Source organism: Triturus cristatus, chromosome 3_1, assembly GCF_964204655.1.
Source record: "Triturus cristatus chromosome 3_1, aTriCri1.1, whole genome shotgun sequence".
In the NCBI taxonomy this organism is placed as follows: Eukaryota; Metazoa; Chordata; class Amphibia; order Caudata; family Salamandridae; genus Triturus; species Triturus cristatus.
In genome coordinates this window covers 114,296,529-114,312,774 of record NC_140583.1, presented here as the reverse complement: position 1 = coordinate 114,312,774, position 16,246 = coordinate 114,296,529, and the positions used below count along the sequence as shown (strand labels likewise).

Genomic DNA, 16,246 nt, shown 5'->3' with positions numbered 1-16,246 from the left:
GCAATGTGGGATCATTGTAGATTTACACGCTATGCAATATTCCACCATACAGCAGTAGCTTCTATAGTAGCATGATGTAAACTGGAATTAAATGTAGTGGACACCAACCACTGGCATTGGACATAATCATTTGTCAAGCTGTCCCTCTTTCTAAATTAATTACTGCAGCCGACTTAGAAACTCATTGGCTATCATTTTGGAGGAGCAAAGGAGCTCTGAAAATAGGACAAAATGTGTTTCAAAATGGCAAAGTCATGCTGGCTTTTTAAAAAGTGGGCTGAGGGTGTACTTCTATTATGACTTTTCCAACCAAATCTGTGTTTAGTTATAGGCTCACAAACCTTACAACAAGGAAACTATGTTAAGGTTAGCTGGGCATAATCAGAAGTGCAAGATGGGAGTAGCAGGCCAAGAAGGAAAAGCTACCTGTAACATCAGTGCCCCTTCATTATATTTCTAAACATAAATATTTTTGAATACATGTATGTAATGTAACAAAGTAGCCATTCCTTGGGAGTGGTATTATTTTGAGATGCAGTGATGGAAGTGTGTTATGACCCTTATAGTTACTCAGTACTGAACTATGTCTCACGTCCTTGTCTGGTTGTATAAGGAGATGTGTAAAATCCTATTTTGGACTCTGCCTTCAGTATGCAAGTGTCCAATGAATGACTACCTTGCCCTCATGTGGTAATGTAAGTGTTCTACAGTGTCAAGAGTGTTCCAGGTTCCTGGAGATCAGTCGCTGATAACTGATCCTTGGGCTAAAATGTACTAACAGCATTTCTCCTAGTGGTGGCAGCTGTTCTCCAACCAACTTTGAATCTGTAGTAACATTTAATAAAGAAGGCATTTATTTCGGGCCTGGGCACCTCAATTTTACAGCATGTGGACAAACAATGGTTAATTTCGCTTTGAACAAACTAGAGCACAGCAACTCAATAAAGGGTGTAGAACGTCCCTGTACAGATGGAATTGCCTTAATATTGTGTTTTGTTAGCATTTCCAGGTGGCAAACGACATGATATCAGGATACATCTATACAAACAATACGCTGTGATGACAAAAAGACCACAACTTTGGCCTTTTACAGTGCCATAGGGCATGACAACACACATGGTTCAAGTGAAACGCTGAAAAACTGCTTAGAGAATAACGGTGGTCTATGTCTGATGTCTTACCCATTGATTGTAGAAGCCATGAAGACCAGGTAGGGGCCAAGCAGGTTTTTCACCAAGGGGAGTGGAATTGCAGCAGCTTCATCTATCACCACAAGCTCGGCCTGGCCCAGTTTAACTGCATCGGCAGGGTGTATGTACTAGGGTGAAACAGAAAGCAATTAATATTTATAAAGGGGCATGGTCTCCAATATTCTTTGTGCCGTACGTTTTCATTGTACATACACAGGATACAAAGTGGATTACACAATTTTTATTTAGATTTTCCAAATGTTGAATGTGCACTAGGTACTGTGGCAATACATGGCATTTGTCAAAAGCTTAACAGATTTAACTCAACTTGCTCGAAACCCATTGAAAAGTTGGACACAACAACAAAACATGTACGAATATTTACTCCCTCAAGAATAAGTGCAGGTACAGCCATCCTGCCACTAGGAGAACAATACGCACAATTTCACAACTCACCTTCGCAATTAAAAAATCTTCATTCCCTTCCAACATAACCATAAAAAAAATAGAAAGCAGGAAAAAAGGAAACGGGCTAAGAGTACTTAATGAGACACAATGATAATCTAGAGAAATCTTCATACATTTTGTGAGTTTAACTATTCTCTATGATAGTCTTAATATACTGTTCCCCCAATCAGCTTCAGAGCCATTCTTAACGATTGTCTTGGTCATGCAAAATCTCCACAGTTTCACTGCAACTGCAACAATCAAAAAAAGATATCAATTCCCTAGAGGCGGCATACACTGCCCACAGCAAATTCCCAACATCTGCTTCCAGGACATGTCATCAGCCAAAGACATAAGAATTGCTTAACTAAGCCATTACTGCTGAGGTGGTACAGCAATGTTGAAATTCCTAATATCAACATTCCAAAATTTTGCATTTCTTTGAACACTAATAGGACACAGTCCCTCTGCCTACGTCAGCAGATAAACCATTGCGTCTAAATACATCACTCAAACTCAATTACCATCTTGCTAGTAGCATTAATTACATAACACTATTCTGACCATTAAGCGTAGTAAAATGACCAATGCAAATCTCAATTTCCCTTTCAAATGTTCAAAGGTCCACCTATGTCCATAGTCTATTTGCTCCACGCTAATCTAGGACTATACTGGTTTTATGAGACTTGTCACTTGTCACAGATCACACATTAAACACATGCCATAACTAAATTTTACTTACCAGTAGGAGTAGTTTTGCATCTTGAAGAGTATTCTGGGTTCACATACTGTGCATTATTCCATCTAATAGTTGGGTCAGATAGTATGTGTCTTCTCTCTTTTTCAAGGGGTGTCAACAACCATCATTTGGTGGCAAGTACATCCTCTGTGATGGTAGATGTACGCCCTGGAAGTTCCTGTGTATGATTGCCATCTGCAGATGCTTTTTGACTACTTGTGACTTTAGTCATTGGAACGGTCTATTATATTGGAGTGTTGGTGGCTTTGCGTGCTTAACCCCTGACATTTATGGGGGGGCGGGTGGGTCACACGTGAATCCAGATAACTCTTCAAGCTGCAAAATTACTCCTACCAGTAAACAACCATTTTGTTTTGAAGCATGAATCCTCTTACGAATTCACATGCTATGCATTGATTTTTTTTTAGCTGTGTGTGTCTCCTGGTGGAGGTCGGGTTGTGATGTGCTTTAGTTTGCAAATAGGTGTTGTAGAAGTCTCTGTCCCACCTGTGCTTCCTGTTTACCTAGATGTTCACACAATAATGGTTCTTGAACGTGTCTGTGGATGACCATTTGCAATCTTGCAAATGTCACTTATAAGGGTTGTTTTCTAGGAAAGCTAGAGTTGCCCATTTATTCCTTGTAGAGGGTACCCTAGGCCTTGAAGACAAAGTGTTTCCCGCACTCTGGACGCTTCTAACAGGCCTGATTACTATGCCTGTCTGGCGCACTGGTGGGCGTTCATATGAGAGACATGTTTGGTTGTCTGAACTTGTGTAGCACCATTGGGATCAGGGGAATCAGGGGAAAGGTGTATGCAAATGCCCTGAACAAGTTTAATGGTGAGGCATTTCCCTTTGACAGGTGATATGGATACCTGGAGGTGTAGTCTTGGCCTTTTGCGTTTTCTGGTCTTGTGAACAAGTTTATGCTTGTTGTGCCCCATCACAGGAAAATGTCGCCCAGCTCCTCTTGTTTCAGCTCCCATTCGCGGGAGATGTCTGCTTAATCTGTTTGATTCAACGTTCTGTTTGCCTAGGAGTTAAATCTCCACCATAGTTATGGTCTATTGAATAGCCCATTTCCATAGCGCCTGTGCTAGCTGAGAGACTAAGAATTACTTTGTGCCCCCCCGCCCCGTTTGTTGAGGCAGAACATTGCTGTTGTGTTGTCTGTCTGGAAGGAACATTGTCTGTCCTTTTATGTGCGCTTGGAAGGTCTTCAATGCTAGGAATAACACCTTGAGTTCTAGCAGGTTTGTGTTACTGTTCGGAGGGCTCCATAGGCCCCCAACTTTAGGGTGTCAATCTGTGCTCCCCACCCCATATTGACACCCTGGGAGTTGCTCATTTGAAAGGTCTCCCTACAGTTATATTGTTACATTCCACCAGTTTATTTCCTTCTTAATCTTTGCAGTGACAGCCACTAGATCCTCCCAATTCCTCGAGGCTTGTCACCGTTTGTGGCAGAGCCATTCCTGTATGGATCCTATATGGGTCGCATGTGTAGTCTTGCATGCGGTATGAGTGGGTTGCAAGATGCCATTATGAATCATGCCCATTAGTTTCATTACAGTCCTCCCTGTCAGAGACTGACCCTTCTGATTTCACGCGAGTGTAGGAAGCTGGCTCTTTATATAGTGGACCAACACGAGGTACACTGTGTAAAGAGTCCTGTCGACCCTAATTGGTTTAAAGAGGCAAAAGTGATATACCAAATGCTCTCTATTGTGGTAGTGTGGGCAAGAAGTTCGGCCATCAGAGGGTAGTGCCAAGCATTTGTTGACACAAAAGGAGGCAATAAATGAGAGATACTCCAGAACAAATTCGAGACCAATTTAGAAAAATAAGTTGCTTGTATTGTTTATGTAAATTTTGATACAAAGAACTTCGCGATCAAGTATTTATTCTTTTAAATATGAATTTTTACAGGTAAGTAAATACTTCGCTTTGATGAGTTTACGCAGCAATACTTCCCTATGCGAAAAAAAATTATGTAGGAAAGTGGCCCTTTTTGACATGGTCACCCCCACTGTTTGTCTGGTAACTGATGTGATTTCGACTGGAAGTGCATTGGGTTCCTGCTAACAAGGTTCCCAGTGCCAGAGCTCTTTCCCAACACTGTACAATTGTTTCCCCAATTGGTTAAACCTTTAGCACTCTCTGTAAGTCACTAGTAATGGAACCCCTGGTACCTAGGGCCTGAGGTACTAAAGAGAGTCCCTAAAGGCAGCAGCACAAATTGTGACACTAAGGCGAGCAGTGACTCGTTCTCTGCCCTTGGGCGTTTGGGTGCAGAGGTGCTGATGGGGTTGGTTGTTGTGCGTGCAACGCCAGTAGAAAGAAGAGGGAGGCACCTGAAAACAAGCTGCAGAAGGGGATTTAGGGACAAATCTAGGAGCTCCCAAAAAACAAAGAGGAACAGCTGGTTTGTCCGTACCCAGGCAGGTGCGCTCAGCTGCAGAGCGGAAAGGTAGACTGTGCTCTGTGCATCATAGGGCCTTGCGGTTCTCGATCTCGCCAGTTTGAAGGTTTAAAATCAGGACAGCAGGGAAACTCTGTTGGTGGGTCTCTGCAGTGCCGATGTACCTCAACAGCTGCTCGGCCACTGTTGAGCCCGATTGGACTCTCACAGTCTTTGCTTGCTCCATGTGGACCTGTGCAGCTCTGGTTGGTCCTGATGTCCTTTCACTTAGTGAGAGAGAGGGGGAGGGGGAGAATGGGGGGGGGGGGGGAACAGAGCTGGCATTCAGGAGTACAGGTAGGTCTTCCTGGGGGGCTGCTGCATCGGGCTGGCCGGTGAGCGGCACCTTAGTGAACCGGACTTTGCTCTACGATGCCTGTGAAGTGAAGGAGTAGCTCCTCTACTCCAAGGAAGATTGCTGGCAATTTGCGAATAACTTGTAGTCTCCTGAGGTTCTTGGAAGCCTTTCAGCTTGGCTCTTCTTCATTCCCATCTTCTTGATCCTTCGAATTTGAACTCTGGTTCCTGGTGTCAGGTCTGCCACCTAAACACTAAATTTAGGGACGTTAAGGGGAGTGACAGGTAGTAGCCAATGGGATACTTACCCCTAAGGGTACCTACACCATCTATAAGACCACTTCCTGTGGGAAGTGGGCGTGGGCCTGACCCAGAGAGCCTAATTCTGCCAAAACTAAGATGGTGGTTGTGTCCACATCTGGTAGCCCACCTTAGGGGTGAAACTAGCCTGACAGGGAACACGCCTCCTGGCTTGCTAGATTTCCCCCTGTCCTGGTGCCAAATGGGTCCAGGGCGGGGGGCAGTTACCCTATCTGGGGAGGAGATGGTCGCATATCAAAGGCAGCAGGGGACTTTAAAGCCTCCTGCCTTGATATGCTGATCACTTAGAGTTCCTGCTTGGAGGAGGTGACAACACCTCCGGCCAAAGCACGCATTGTTTCTGCCCTCAGAGAACACAGGCTCTCACCTGCAGGGAGTCCGAAACCTATCTGTGGTGGCAGGCTGGTCTACATTAGACAGCCAGAGCACTAGTAGTTGGTAGGTTTTCAGGGGACACCTCTAAGGTGCCATCTGGGTGCTTGTATTAATAAATCAATCACTGGAATTAAAGTGAGTTTACGAAATGTTTGATACCAAACATCTCTAGTTTCAGTGAAGCCATCATGTAGTAGGGAAACTCGTTTTCACCTGTGTCCAGCATATGTGCTTAAAAACGGCTTTCCAGTTCACTTGCAATATCTAAGAATCGATTTCGCAGGGGCATAACTGCTCATGCAGCTATGTCCACATATGTAGTATAGCACAACCTGTCTAAGGTAAGGGCTGCTGTAGGGGTGACTTACCTATACTGCATGCAGTGCATGCAGGTATGGTACACTGGAGGTATGCCATGTTGTGTCTTCACTCTTTTCTGCACCATGGCATACAGCCTCTAATGGCAGTTTGCATGTTGGTGCTGAGGGGTCCCGTTAGGGAAGCACAATACATGTTGCAGCCTTTGCGTACCCTCTTTAGCCTCCTTGCTCTAGGTACCAGGGGTACCAGCTACTAGGGACTTACAGGGGCTGCTAAAGGTATTGCAAATTGGGGAAACAATTGTACAGTTTTAGGGAAAGAGATCTGGCACTGGGGAATGGCCAGTAGGAACCCAGTGCACTTCTGTCAAAATTGAATCAGATACCAGGCAAAAAGTGGAGGTGACCGTTTCAAAAACGGGCTTTTTCCTAGAGGGAGCTTGCTCTGTTAGTGTCTTCACTCTCTTGGAAATGGGGTAGGTATGTGCCGTCTTTGAGCAAAATTGGCCTAAGGAACACTTCCCTGTTCTGGGATCATTTTTCGTGGTGTATCCCAACTAATACAGCGAAGAAAATAACTTGTGTTTGTTCTGTTAGCACTTCTGTTTTGAACTTGCATTCAGTAGTCAGGCGTCCAGGTATGGGTAGACCTTGTCTCCTCAGGTGTGCTGCCGTCAGTTATTTTGTGAATATTCTTGGAGCCAATTTTGGCAACTTGAACTGGTAGTAGACCTAGTCTATAATGAATCTGAGGTACTGCCTGTATCTTTGTTACATTAGTATGTGCACGTAGGCATGCTTTTGGTATGAGGTTGCCATGTAGTTCTCCTGTGAAGGGCATGTTGATGACTGATGCTTGAACCTCGGCTTTAAAGCAGTCAGCCAGGCGTGTATAGGTTTGCCTTATGTGATGGAATCAGTGTTTTTCTAGGTGGAAACTGGAGCTCTCCCTTTCCTACTTGAGTTGTAATCCGTAGGTGACTGCAGTCATCTAGATGAGGCGGTTGTACATGGCAAGGTTATACGGTGGTGAAAGTCTTGAGAGAACCAGTTGACACTTTCTTCAGAGATCTGGCATTGGGTTGTTCCTGGACTATAAGTGGAGTGGAATCTTCGTCGAGGAACTCTTGAGCCTCTTCACTTGGCTCTGGCGTCTTGGGTGGCTAGATATTCAGTAGTTGTCTCTCCCTCAGTCCGTTTCAATGGGATGAGAAATCCCTTCAAGGAGTCTAACTTATTCTTTCTCTGGAGAGAGCTGCTATTTGGACTTCAAGCTAACGTTACTTATGTTCAGCCTTGAGCATTCGTTGCTCGGCAGCCGTCGACATTGCCTTCCTCTACGAGATTGGTGTCTTCTTGGCCTTTGGTTCTTTCTCCTGCATGCCTTCTCGTGCACCTGCCGGCATCATAGTATGGGCAGAAAGCTAGCCCCCATAAGTATCCTTTAGTCAGGACATGCGCAGCTCTATTTATTTGAAACCAACCCTCGACAGGAAACAGTTTCGAGGTCGAGGAGGTTTAGGGGGACCACGGTTTTTGACAATTTTGCTACCTTCAGGTGGCTATTTTCGACATTCTTTACCACTTTGTTTGCAGCCTTCAGCTTCTCGGCGTTGATGACACTTTCTTTGGCATCCAACTCTCCTCCCTATGCCAGTTCAACTTCCAAGACGTTCTCTTCTTTCTTCTCTGGATAGGCTAAGGTCCTTTAAAGGCTCATGCTTTGTTTGGGTGTCTGCCAAGACATGGTGTGCCAAGCACTGTCTCAGCCTCGCCTTCAGTTTATTCGATACAAACTCTACACAGGCCTAGCACTCTTCAGCACCTTCATCCTTCGTGAGGCACACTCTGCAGTCCACGTAGGGGATATTTCAGGACGAACTAGTGAAAGCAGTCAGTGCAAATTTTAAAAGGGGTGTTTTACATTCTCCCCTCACTGCCTCACCACTGTGCATTCTACGCCCACATGGTCTTTGATCCCACTGGAGCCTGAGAAGGCTCCCCTCTGCTGTTCGACCTTCTGTACACCTGAATCTTACAAGGGCAACCATTACTTCCCTTGGGAACCTAGGTGTAAAATATTTGCAACAAAAAAATGGTTCTCTTGGACTCCATAAGCATCACAATGTTAATTTTGTTAGCAATGATAGCTGTACACAATTAATGTTAGCAAGGGAATGAAGGGAATAATCATTGCAAATATCATAGTACTTTATATATAAAAAAATTTAAATGCACACGTAGACAACAAACAAGTGCATCGCGTCCCAAGTGAAGGTGAACCCCTTCTAGAAATAATAAACAAACAATTCCAGGCACGTGAAAACAGAAAGTGTGTTCTGAAGAAAGGAAAATAAAAAACACAACCAGTCAACCATGAGTTATTGAGTCCTAAATTATTTTAAAATCCTGAGCCTGTAACTGAGTTTAGGCTTGTTAGGTTTGAGCCTGGTACTCAGTTTAGGCTTGTTAGTACTTATGGTGCCTACGGCGTTTAGACCTGGTGTTAAAAGGCGGGTCTTATCAGGACAAGGTGATAGGGGACATCCTAAAGTTGTTGCAGTGGCTACAATTGTGCAACCAATCTACAATGGGGAAGTGCCTGTGTACGACACCAAGTGTGGTAGCATATTAATAGGGGAATTTTTACTTAGGGAACCCCTGTAAGTACTGGTAATGGCCTCCACCGTGACCACAAACAAAATCGGTTTGTGGAGAAAACCAGTTCCATCCACATAGCGGTACTCCTGATAGAGAGTTTGTTTGCCGATAGCCAACGTCATTTAGATTCCCGCCATAGATTAAATGCTTATATTTGATTCTATTAAATGCCTGTTCTCAGTTCCCTCCAAAATGGGACACTTCCTAATTTACTCTGTGTACCCTCACCTCAAACAATCCTCCTTTTGGAATAGAAGAAAGAAGAAATTAACATATATGGTGACGACAAGCTGGCGCTTCTCCCCCCTGTTCATAATTTGAATATACCCTTATTGTTTATTGTAGCTTTAGAAATGTTTCTGGTACCGTGTAGTATTGAAGCATAACTTCATCTTGTGCTACGTACAGCGTGCGCACACCCTTGGATTTTAATGCATAAATGAAGGAACCATGTTTGAGCCTTCAAAATAAATACCATTTATAGCATTAAGCTTTAACACTGTATTCGACAATAAATCACTTCTTTTAAACCCAATTTAAGCTCATTCCGAGGATGCGGTCTACAGCTTACTGTCACTCAAGTGAAAATGCTTCATCTAAATTTATATTAATAAATCACTGAATAAGGGTATTCAACGCAAGGTGGCTGCTCCCCATCACAGTCCTCATCAACTACAAGATCTGCAGCATCATGGCAAAGACCATACCCATTGGGAAGCCTGATTTACAATGCAGACAAAATTACCATCTCTGTCACCTTCCCACAACACAGAGCACTTTGCAGGGATGCTTGGACATCCAGAAATCTAGTATAGGAATCAAATTATGAAAAACAAAATGTAAGGAGTTAAAAGACACAAAAAGTAAGCTAATCTAGTATAGGGATCAGGAGGTAGTGGAAAATACATCAGGATGCCTTTTTTGGTGTTCCAAGCTTGATAACAAACTACCTAAAATCAGGATGCTCTCTTCCTATTTAGGCATGAAGTGAAGACCTAACTCTTTCAACAGTGACCGCTACCTCATTCTACAGTGTGCACCTAAGCTTTCCTGTCCATGATGCATTTACTATATGCTAGGAAATGCACTGGTGTGTGCCTACCCGGTAACCATATCAAGACTGCTCCAAAACATCATGCTTGTGCATCTTATGTGTAATCCCTGGGTCGTCCATGAATGGCTCATTTGTTCTAACAAGCACCTTGTGGCCACCAGGACTATTACACAGTATATAAAACCAGCTTCAAAAAAGAGAAGCAAAAATCTAGAAAGAAGGTAAACAACTCTGTACCTGTATGGTCTGGCGGTGCTCCTTGAAGACATTCACACGGACAACTGCCTTATCAAACTCAGGATTTAAAGACTGAATAATTTCATAATCCAAGTGTTCCTGCGAGATAAAGCAACATATAAAAAAAACATCAAAGTGATTTTCATATATTCCTAAAGTTAGAATGCAGCAATCCGAAATCTAAGATAAGTATAGAAAACCAGATTATTAAACTATGAGGGAGAGATACCGCAGTCTTGTGGTGAGGTGCAGATAGCTCCCACATTTTTTTTTTTAAGTTTATTAGCTTTCTACAAAACCAAAGATAAACAAATAATAGGTGCTCATCTGCAAAGGCAGTAATTTGTGGGTTGGATACAGTTACACAATAAAGTAATAAAGATTAGTTCACATATTATGAGGCGGTTAGGCCACAACTATGCAAAATGGCAGCAGCTAAAAGTTTCTCTGGTTCCATAAATACCTTCCACATAGTTAAATATTCTAGTGCCGACTGAAGTGCTGGGAGGAGAGGTTCCCCTCTCCCCTTTAATACTTCTGCTGGGTACAGATGGCTTTGGGGGCACGAGGAATGAGTTGCCATATCAGATAATCCCAATGGTGGAAAGGAGGAATAGATGGTTAAAATGTTATTCTGGAAGAAAGTAGCTAGTTCTTCACAGAGAGTCAAAGATGGGGGAATAATGCTCTTCAAGGCTTGAGGTTTCAAAAATCCTTGGACTATCTTAAAAACTTATTTTGCGAAATTGCCCGAGGACTTGATCTGCTCTGCGACTTAGTCCCTAATGAGCTTACGCTTCAGGCTATGAAATCTCCTCAGTGCTGCTTTATATTCGCATTTGGCTGAAGGTTCATAATTTTTATGGCAGACACGCTCCAGCCTCTTACATAGGCTTTTCTCCGTACGGAGCTCCATAGTGAACCAGGGAGCCGAAGGTTTATTCCTGGCTAGTTTCATAGTCTTGATAGGGGCCATTTTATTAAATTATGAAGAAAAAAATGTAAGGAGTTTAAAGACATACAAATAAAGCAAATCTGGTATAGCGATCAGGAGCTAGTGAAAAATACATCAGGATGCCTTTTTTGATGTAAATATTTAAGCACACCAGTGTTCTAGGAGTATGTCCATAAAAGGCTACTATGGGTAGCAGTGTTATTTGTTTTTGGCAATAAAGAAGCAACACCTTTCTCCCGATACCCCAGTGAATGGCCATTAAGCAGTTAATTTAACTAAGTAAACACTTTCTGCCACAAATGTTCATGTTTCAAAAGACGCAGCTGAACGCAAACATCAAGATTTTCAGGGCTTGCAACAAAAGTACTCACTGGTGTACTGGATGCTTCAAAATGCCCCCAACATACTGGGACTGATCCTTTGACAAAACAGGCGAGACTGGACCTCCTTTGCAATTCCAGGACATGGTGGATTTCTCCTAGATATTTTAGATTATTCTGTTTCTTTAGACTCTTGCTTCTTTGCAGTCACATGACATTTGTCTACAGTAGTACGCACCACTGGATGAGTCCTAAACTCCTGAAGTCGGGCCATCCGCAGACCCTTCATAGGTCATAAGGAACACTTCCTTGAAAGCAGTCTTCTGATCTTCTCTAATCGAGCAGCATACACCCCTTGTGATTGGTAAATCCCACACAAACTCCTCACATCTTCCTCAGCAATCCCTAAGATTATTGGCAGAATTACTCCCTAAAAGCATCATGTTCCAGTTTTCAAAGGTGGATATAGATAGATAGTTTTAGTTCTATCATTCGGAAAAATATTTATTCCGAATAATTGGTTTTTAAATACATTGAAACATCAATAAATAGTTAGAATTCCCTCTTCCTGTCTTTAAGTTTTACTCTAGGATCCCTTTCAGATACCACATGATCAAAGTGAAAGATACCGGGTTGAGACCTCACCAAAGACCAAGTACTAGAATATACAACTCACTGGATTCAAACAAATCTACTAGTGGTGTCACTCTTTGGCATGTAGGTGGGCAGGCTTAAAAGTGGACAAGTAAACTGAGAATTGCCTTATTTGCACAAAGTACGGCCTCGGTTTCATTGTTCTGGACAATTAGTGCTATAATTTGACTGCTTCGAAGTTCTCACATGGTTCACAAAGTTATTGACAGGACTGGTGGAATGGCAAGCTGCCAGAGTATGGGTGTGTGGGAAGCTGGCTCTGTATATACTACCCAAAATGAGGTATAGTGTGCACAGAGTCCAGTGGAACCCCCAAACGTAGGCACAGGTAAAAGGAGATAGCACCTTACTCTATTTGTGGTAGTGTGGGCGAGCAGTAAAGCTTTATCAGAGGGTAGTGTTCAGCATTTGATGTATACAGTCAACAAATTATGTCACACACTCAAAGACTGAACTCAGACCAATTTCTTTGTATAAAAATATTAAGTTATTTTATTTCTAGAACCAAGCCAAGCTTGGCACAGGCAAGTGAAATAAATGCTTTGCAAAATATTATGCAGTATTTACATGTGAATGCAAGTTCAAATGCAGCTATTCGAAAGACAGGTAAGTCAAGGTATTGAAATTACTGTACAGATTACTTATCAGATTATTTTTTAAGTTACGTTTCCTACTCCGTGTGAATATGAATTATACATATACATATATATTTATTTTAGAATTTTATATAGCACGAACTAGACCCGAAGATATCGGAAATCAGAGCACTTTACATAGCACCAGTTTCGTTACACAAGGACACATTCATTATGCCTAGATATGACACTGGGACATTTCCTAGAGTAAAGGTAAGTAATGTCAGTGTTGCACAATTGTTATTTTTCAGGTTTCCATACAAATCAACTCCACACTTAAAACATTTTTTAGAGAAAAACAGTCAATGGGTTCCTATAGAAAGAAATTAAGTTAACGGTTACCAGGTAAGTACTCGTCTTTAGGATTGAGTTTCTGGGGTAACAACAAGGGTTCCCCCAGGGTAAAGGATGAACTTGTTACACCCTCAGCGGCACTAGGGCGGCTGGGTACAGAGTGCTGAGGTCTAATGTTATCCAATGAGGATAGGGGGCCTCCGGTTGGTGGCTGCTCACGAGCAGGCCACGAGGTTGTGGGAGCAAAGCTCCTGGTATTAGGCTCAGGGCAAAGAGGGATCCAGTTTAGCACACAAAGTGCACCCGCAGGGGCAGCTGGGGGCAGGGTACTGTTTTGGCATTGGGGCCCTGTTTTATTCAATGGGGATTCTTGGTTAGGGTTTTTAGCTGCAGGCTCGGTCCAGGCAGACTTCCAGGAGGAACCAACAGTTGGGCAGGTAAGTTGGAGGCCTCAGTAATGTGGGTGCACCTCTGGTTCTTTTCTCCATGGTGCAGGGCAGCTGGATGCAGGAGTGTCTTTTGAGGTCAGATTTCACCTTGCCAGGCCACTCGTGGTTGGGGCGGGGAGTCTCCGTGCAGAGGCTGCAGGCGACGTCAGGAAGTTCTGGGGGGGGGTCGGCCCACGGTGGACTCGGACTCTGGGGTGCTGGGGACCTCGCTGGGATCGGTGGGCCACTAGAACTCAGGCCGTAGGCGACGAGTGCAGTGGTGGTTCCAGGCCTATGGTTTCTTTGCTCTCAGCAGGCTCAGAGTCTGTGTTGGGAGTTTCTTTTGAACAGAGCAGTTGTTTACAGGAGATCCGGTATTTATTGAAGGCAGTCAGTCCACCCAGGGTTCCGAAGGTCGCTGGCTGCAGGGCAAGGCAACTATTGGCGCGCATTACCTCTGGAAACTGCAGACGGGCTGGGAGGGCTAGGGCCAAGTCATTTCTTCTCTGCAGTCTCCTCTGTTAGGCATCTTCCTTTGTCCTTCTTCATAAGATGCGAGTATCTGTCTTCTTGGCTCAGGGCTGCCCCCGAAATACTGTATTTAGGGGCGTTTTCAGGGTCTTGAGGTCGGTAGCCAGTGGCCTACTGACCTTGTTGGTGTGCTCACTCACATTTATCCTTAGTATCCTGACACAAACAGTCAGATGTCCCCCAGAGAAAATGTATGTTTAACCAACAAACTATTAAATTGTGAAGAAAAAAATGTAAGGAGTCAAATGACCCAAAAATTAAGCAAATTTAGTATCGGGATCAGGACGTAGTGAAAATACATCAGGATGCCTTTTTTGTGTCAATATTTCAGCACACCTGGTGGATTTCTCCTAGATATTTCAGATGATTCGGTTTCTTTAGACTCTTGCTTCTTCGCAGTCATGAGACATATTTGTGTACAGTAGTACGCACCACTGGAGGAGTCCTAAACTCCTTTCTCCTTGTGGGGTTAAGAGCTTTGAAGTATCAATTATGGAAGAGTAAGCTGAAGACGGGCCATCCGCAGACCCTTCATAGGTCATAAGGAACACTTCCTGGCAAGCCATCTTCTGGTCTTCTCTATTCGAGCAGCATACACCCCTTGTGATTGGTGTAGCCACACATTTGAGGAGCTACAGCACAAGAAATTTGTCCAGACATCGTGCATGTTTGTTATTCTTTATCGCGTTTGGTCTGTGAAAATGCCATCAAAGAGCCTGCAGTACTCACCTGATACTGCATAGCATCAAATCCTTTAAACACAAACTCAAACAAGGTGTGGAGGTTATCAGGACTCGGAGATGTGACGAAGATGTTGGAGTAACTGTGACAAAAGGATAACAATAGTCAGTGTTGTACCTTATTAAAGTAACCATTCACCTTATCAAGATTTCAGACCATTTAACCACTTACAACATCACTGTCAATTAAGAAATATCTTACTAATAATAAAGATTCCTCTAACTACTGCATATGCCCAAAAACAAGGGAAAATGCATGCAATTAACAACAAAGTTGTTTGGCAACAAATGGGCCACTGCAAGTATTTTTACGGTAGGTTAATAGTAGTGAGGAAATTCACTTATTGACTCTGAGTTGCTTAATTTAAACAACTAAAATGGAGAAGAAGGGTGTTATCAGAAAGTAAAACATATTTCAGACAGTGAATAAAAAACAAAAATCCCACGGCATACTCCCAACATGCCATTCTTTAACGGCTCAATACCCCATACGTATAGCCTACCTTCCACAGTTAGACAGGAATGCATCACAAAATCTGATAAAAATGTGAGCAGTGATGAACATATGAAAATTAAATGGAGGGAGAAATTGGGGTTTGACATGGGATTTCATCAAGCAAGGGTTTAAAATATACTCAAGCTGTTATCAGCTTGCATACTGATTAGGATGACTAAGTTACGTCTGTGTTAAACTAATTATGTGGTGGCCAGACAAGTTTCAATAACAAGGGACTTTGAAATGTATGTTTTAGGGTATCACAGGCTAGGGAGTTTCTGGAAGGAAATATTACAGAGCACTACAAAGCCACTGCGTACTACACTTGAGCTACAACCCTTGGCAGCAATGTAAAATTAGGTGAAAAATTATAATACATTTTCACAAGTCCAAAAGTCAGGAATAACTTTATGAAGTTGCCTCTTACTAAGATTAGAGAGACACTCAAACTCTATTTTGAAAATTGGTGAATATGCTTGAAATTGCTTTTGAGGACTAAAAAGTGTAATACTGACCCTACATTTCTATGAGGAATTATGTCCTGCTATTAATGGTCTGTTTCAAGAGGAAGGACTGCTACATCCTTAATGAATACTCATTTTTTTAAAGGAGTGACTATACAGTATTTCCTCTTAAGTAAGGGAGGATTTTAAAAGCACTGATGTGCGATTTGTCATCTGCTCACGTAACTGTTTCATTTGTATTAAAATGTAGTGTGATAAATGATTTATGAGAAATAAAATGAAAATCAACATACCCAAAGGCCACTGCTCCGGCGATTGCCAGTCCCAAAGCAGCTGATTTACCACGACCTCTGGCAGCAGTCAAGGCCACAGTACTTCTCAGTGTCTTTTCTGAAATGGCTTCAATGAATTTCAGCACTGCCTTGGCCTGAATTTGTACCAAAACAGAAGTTAGGGACAATGTGGAAGGCTTTCCCTTCAACAACAAAATGGCAGCAGGTCTTTACAATCAAGCTGGGCCTGTCACTGCTATGAAAGAAATGCATCTCTCTAGAGCGTCTAAATAATTTTTTATGCATAGACCCAGACTGGAAGTAAGTTTTCCCCCCGTACATTTTCCCTGCTC

At 42.9% G+C, this 16,246-nt stretch overlaps 1 protein-coding gene across 1 annotated transcript in view; it reads right to left on the bottom strand.

Annotated features, from left to right (window-relative positions):
- The window catches only part of NAT10 (N-acetyltransferase 10), a 231,230-nt gene that overhangs the window by 107,813 nt on the left and 107,171 nt on the right, over positions 1–16,246 (bottom strand). Inside the window, exons 9-12 of the mRNA XM_085643531.1 lie at positions 15,915–16,048; positions 14,651–14,744; positions 10,105–10,203; positions 1,182–1,318 (exon numbers count right to left, since the gene is read on the bottom strand). Coding sequence (XP_085499657.1) covers positions 1,182–1,318; positions 10,105–10,203; positions 14,651–14,744; positions 15,915–16,048 — 464 coding nt within the window. The remainder of the gene's footprint in view (positions 1–1,181; positions 1,319–10,104; positions 10,204–14,650; positions 14,745–15,914; positions 16,049–16,246) is intronic.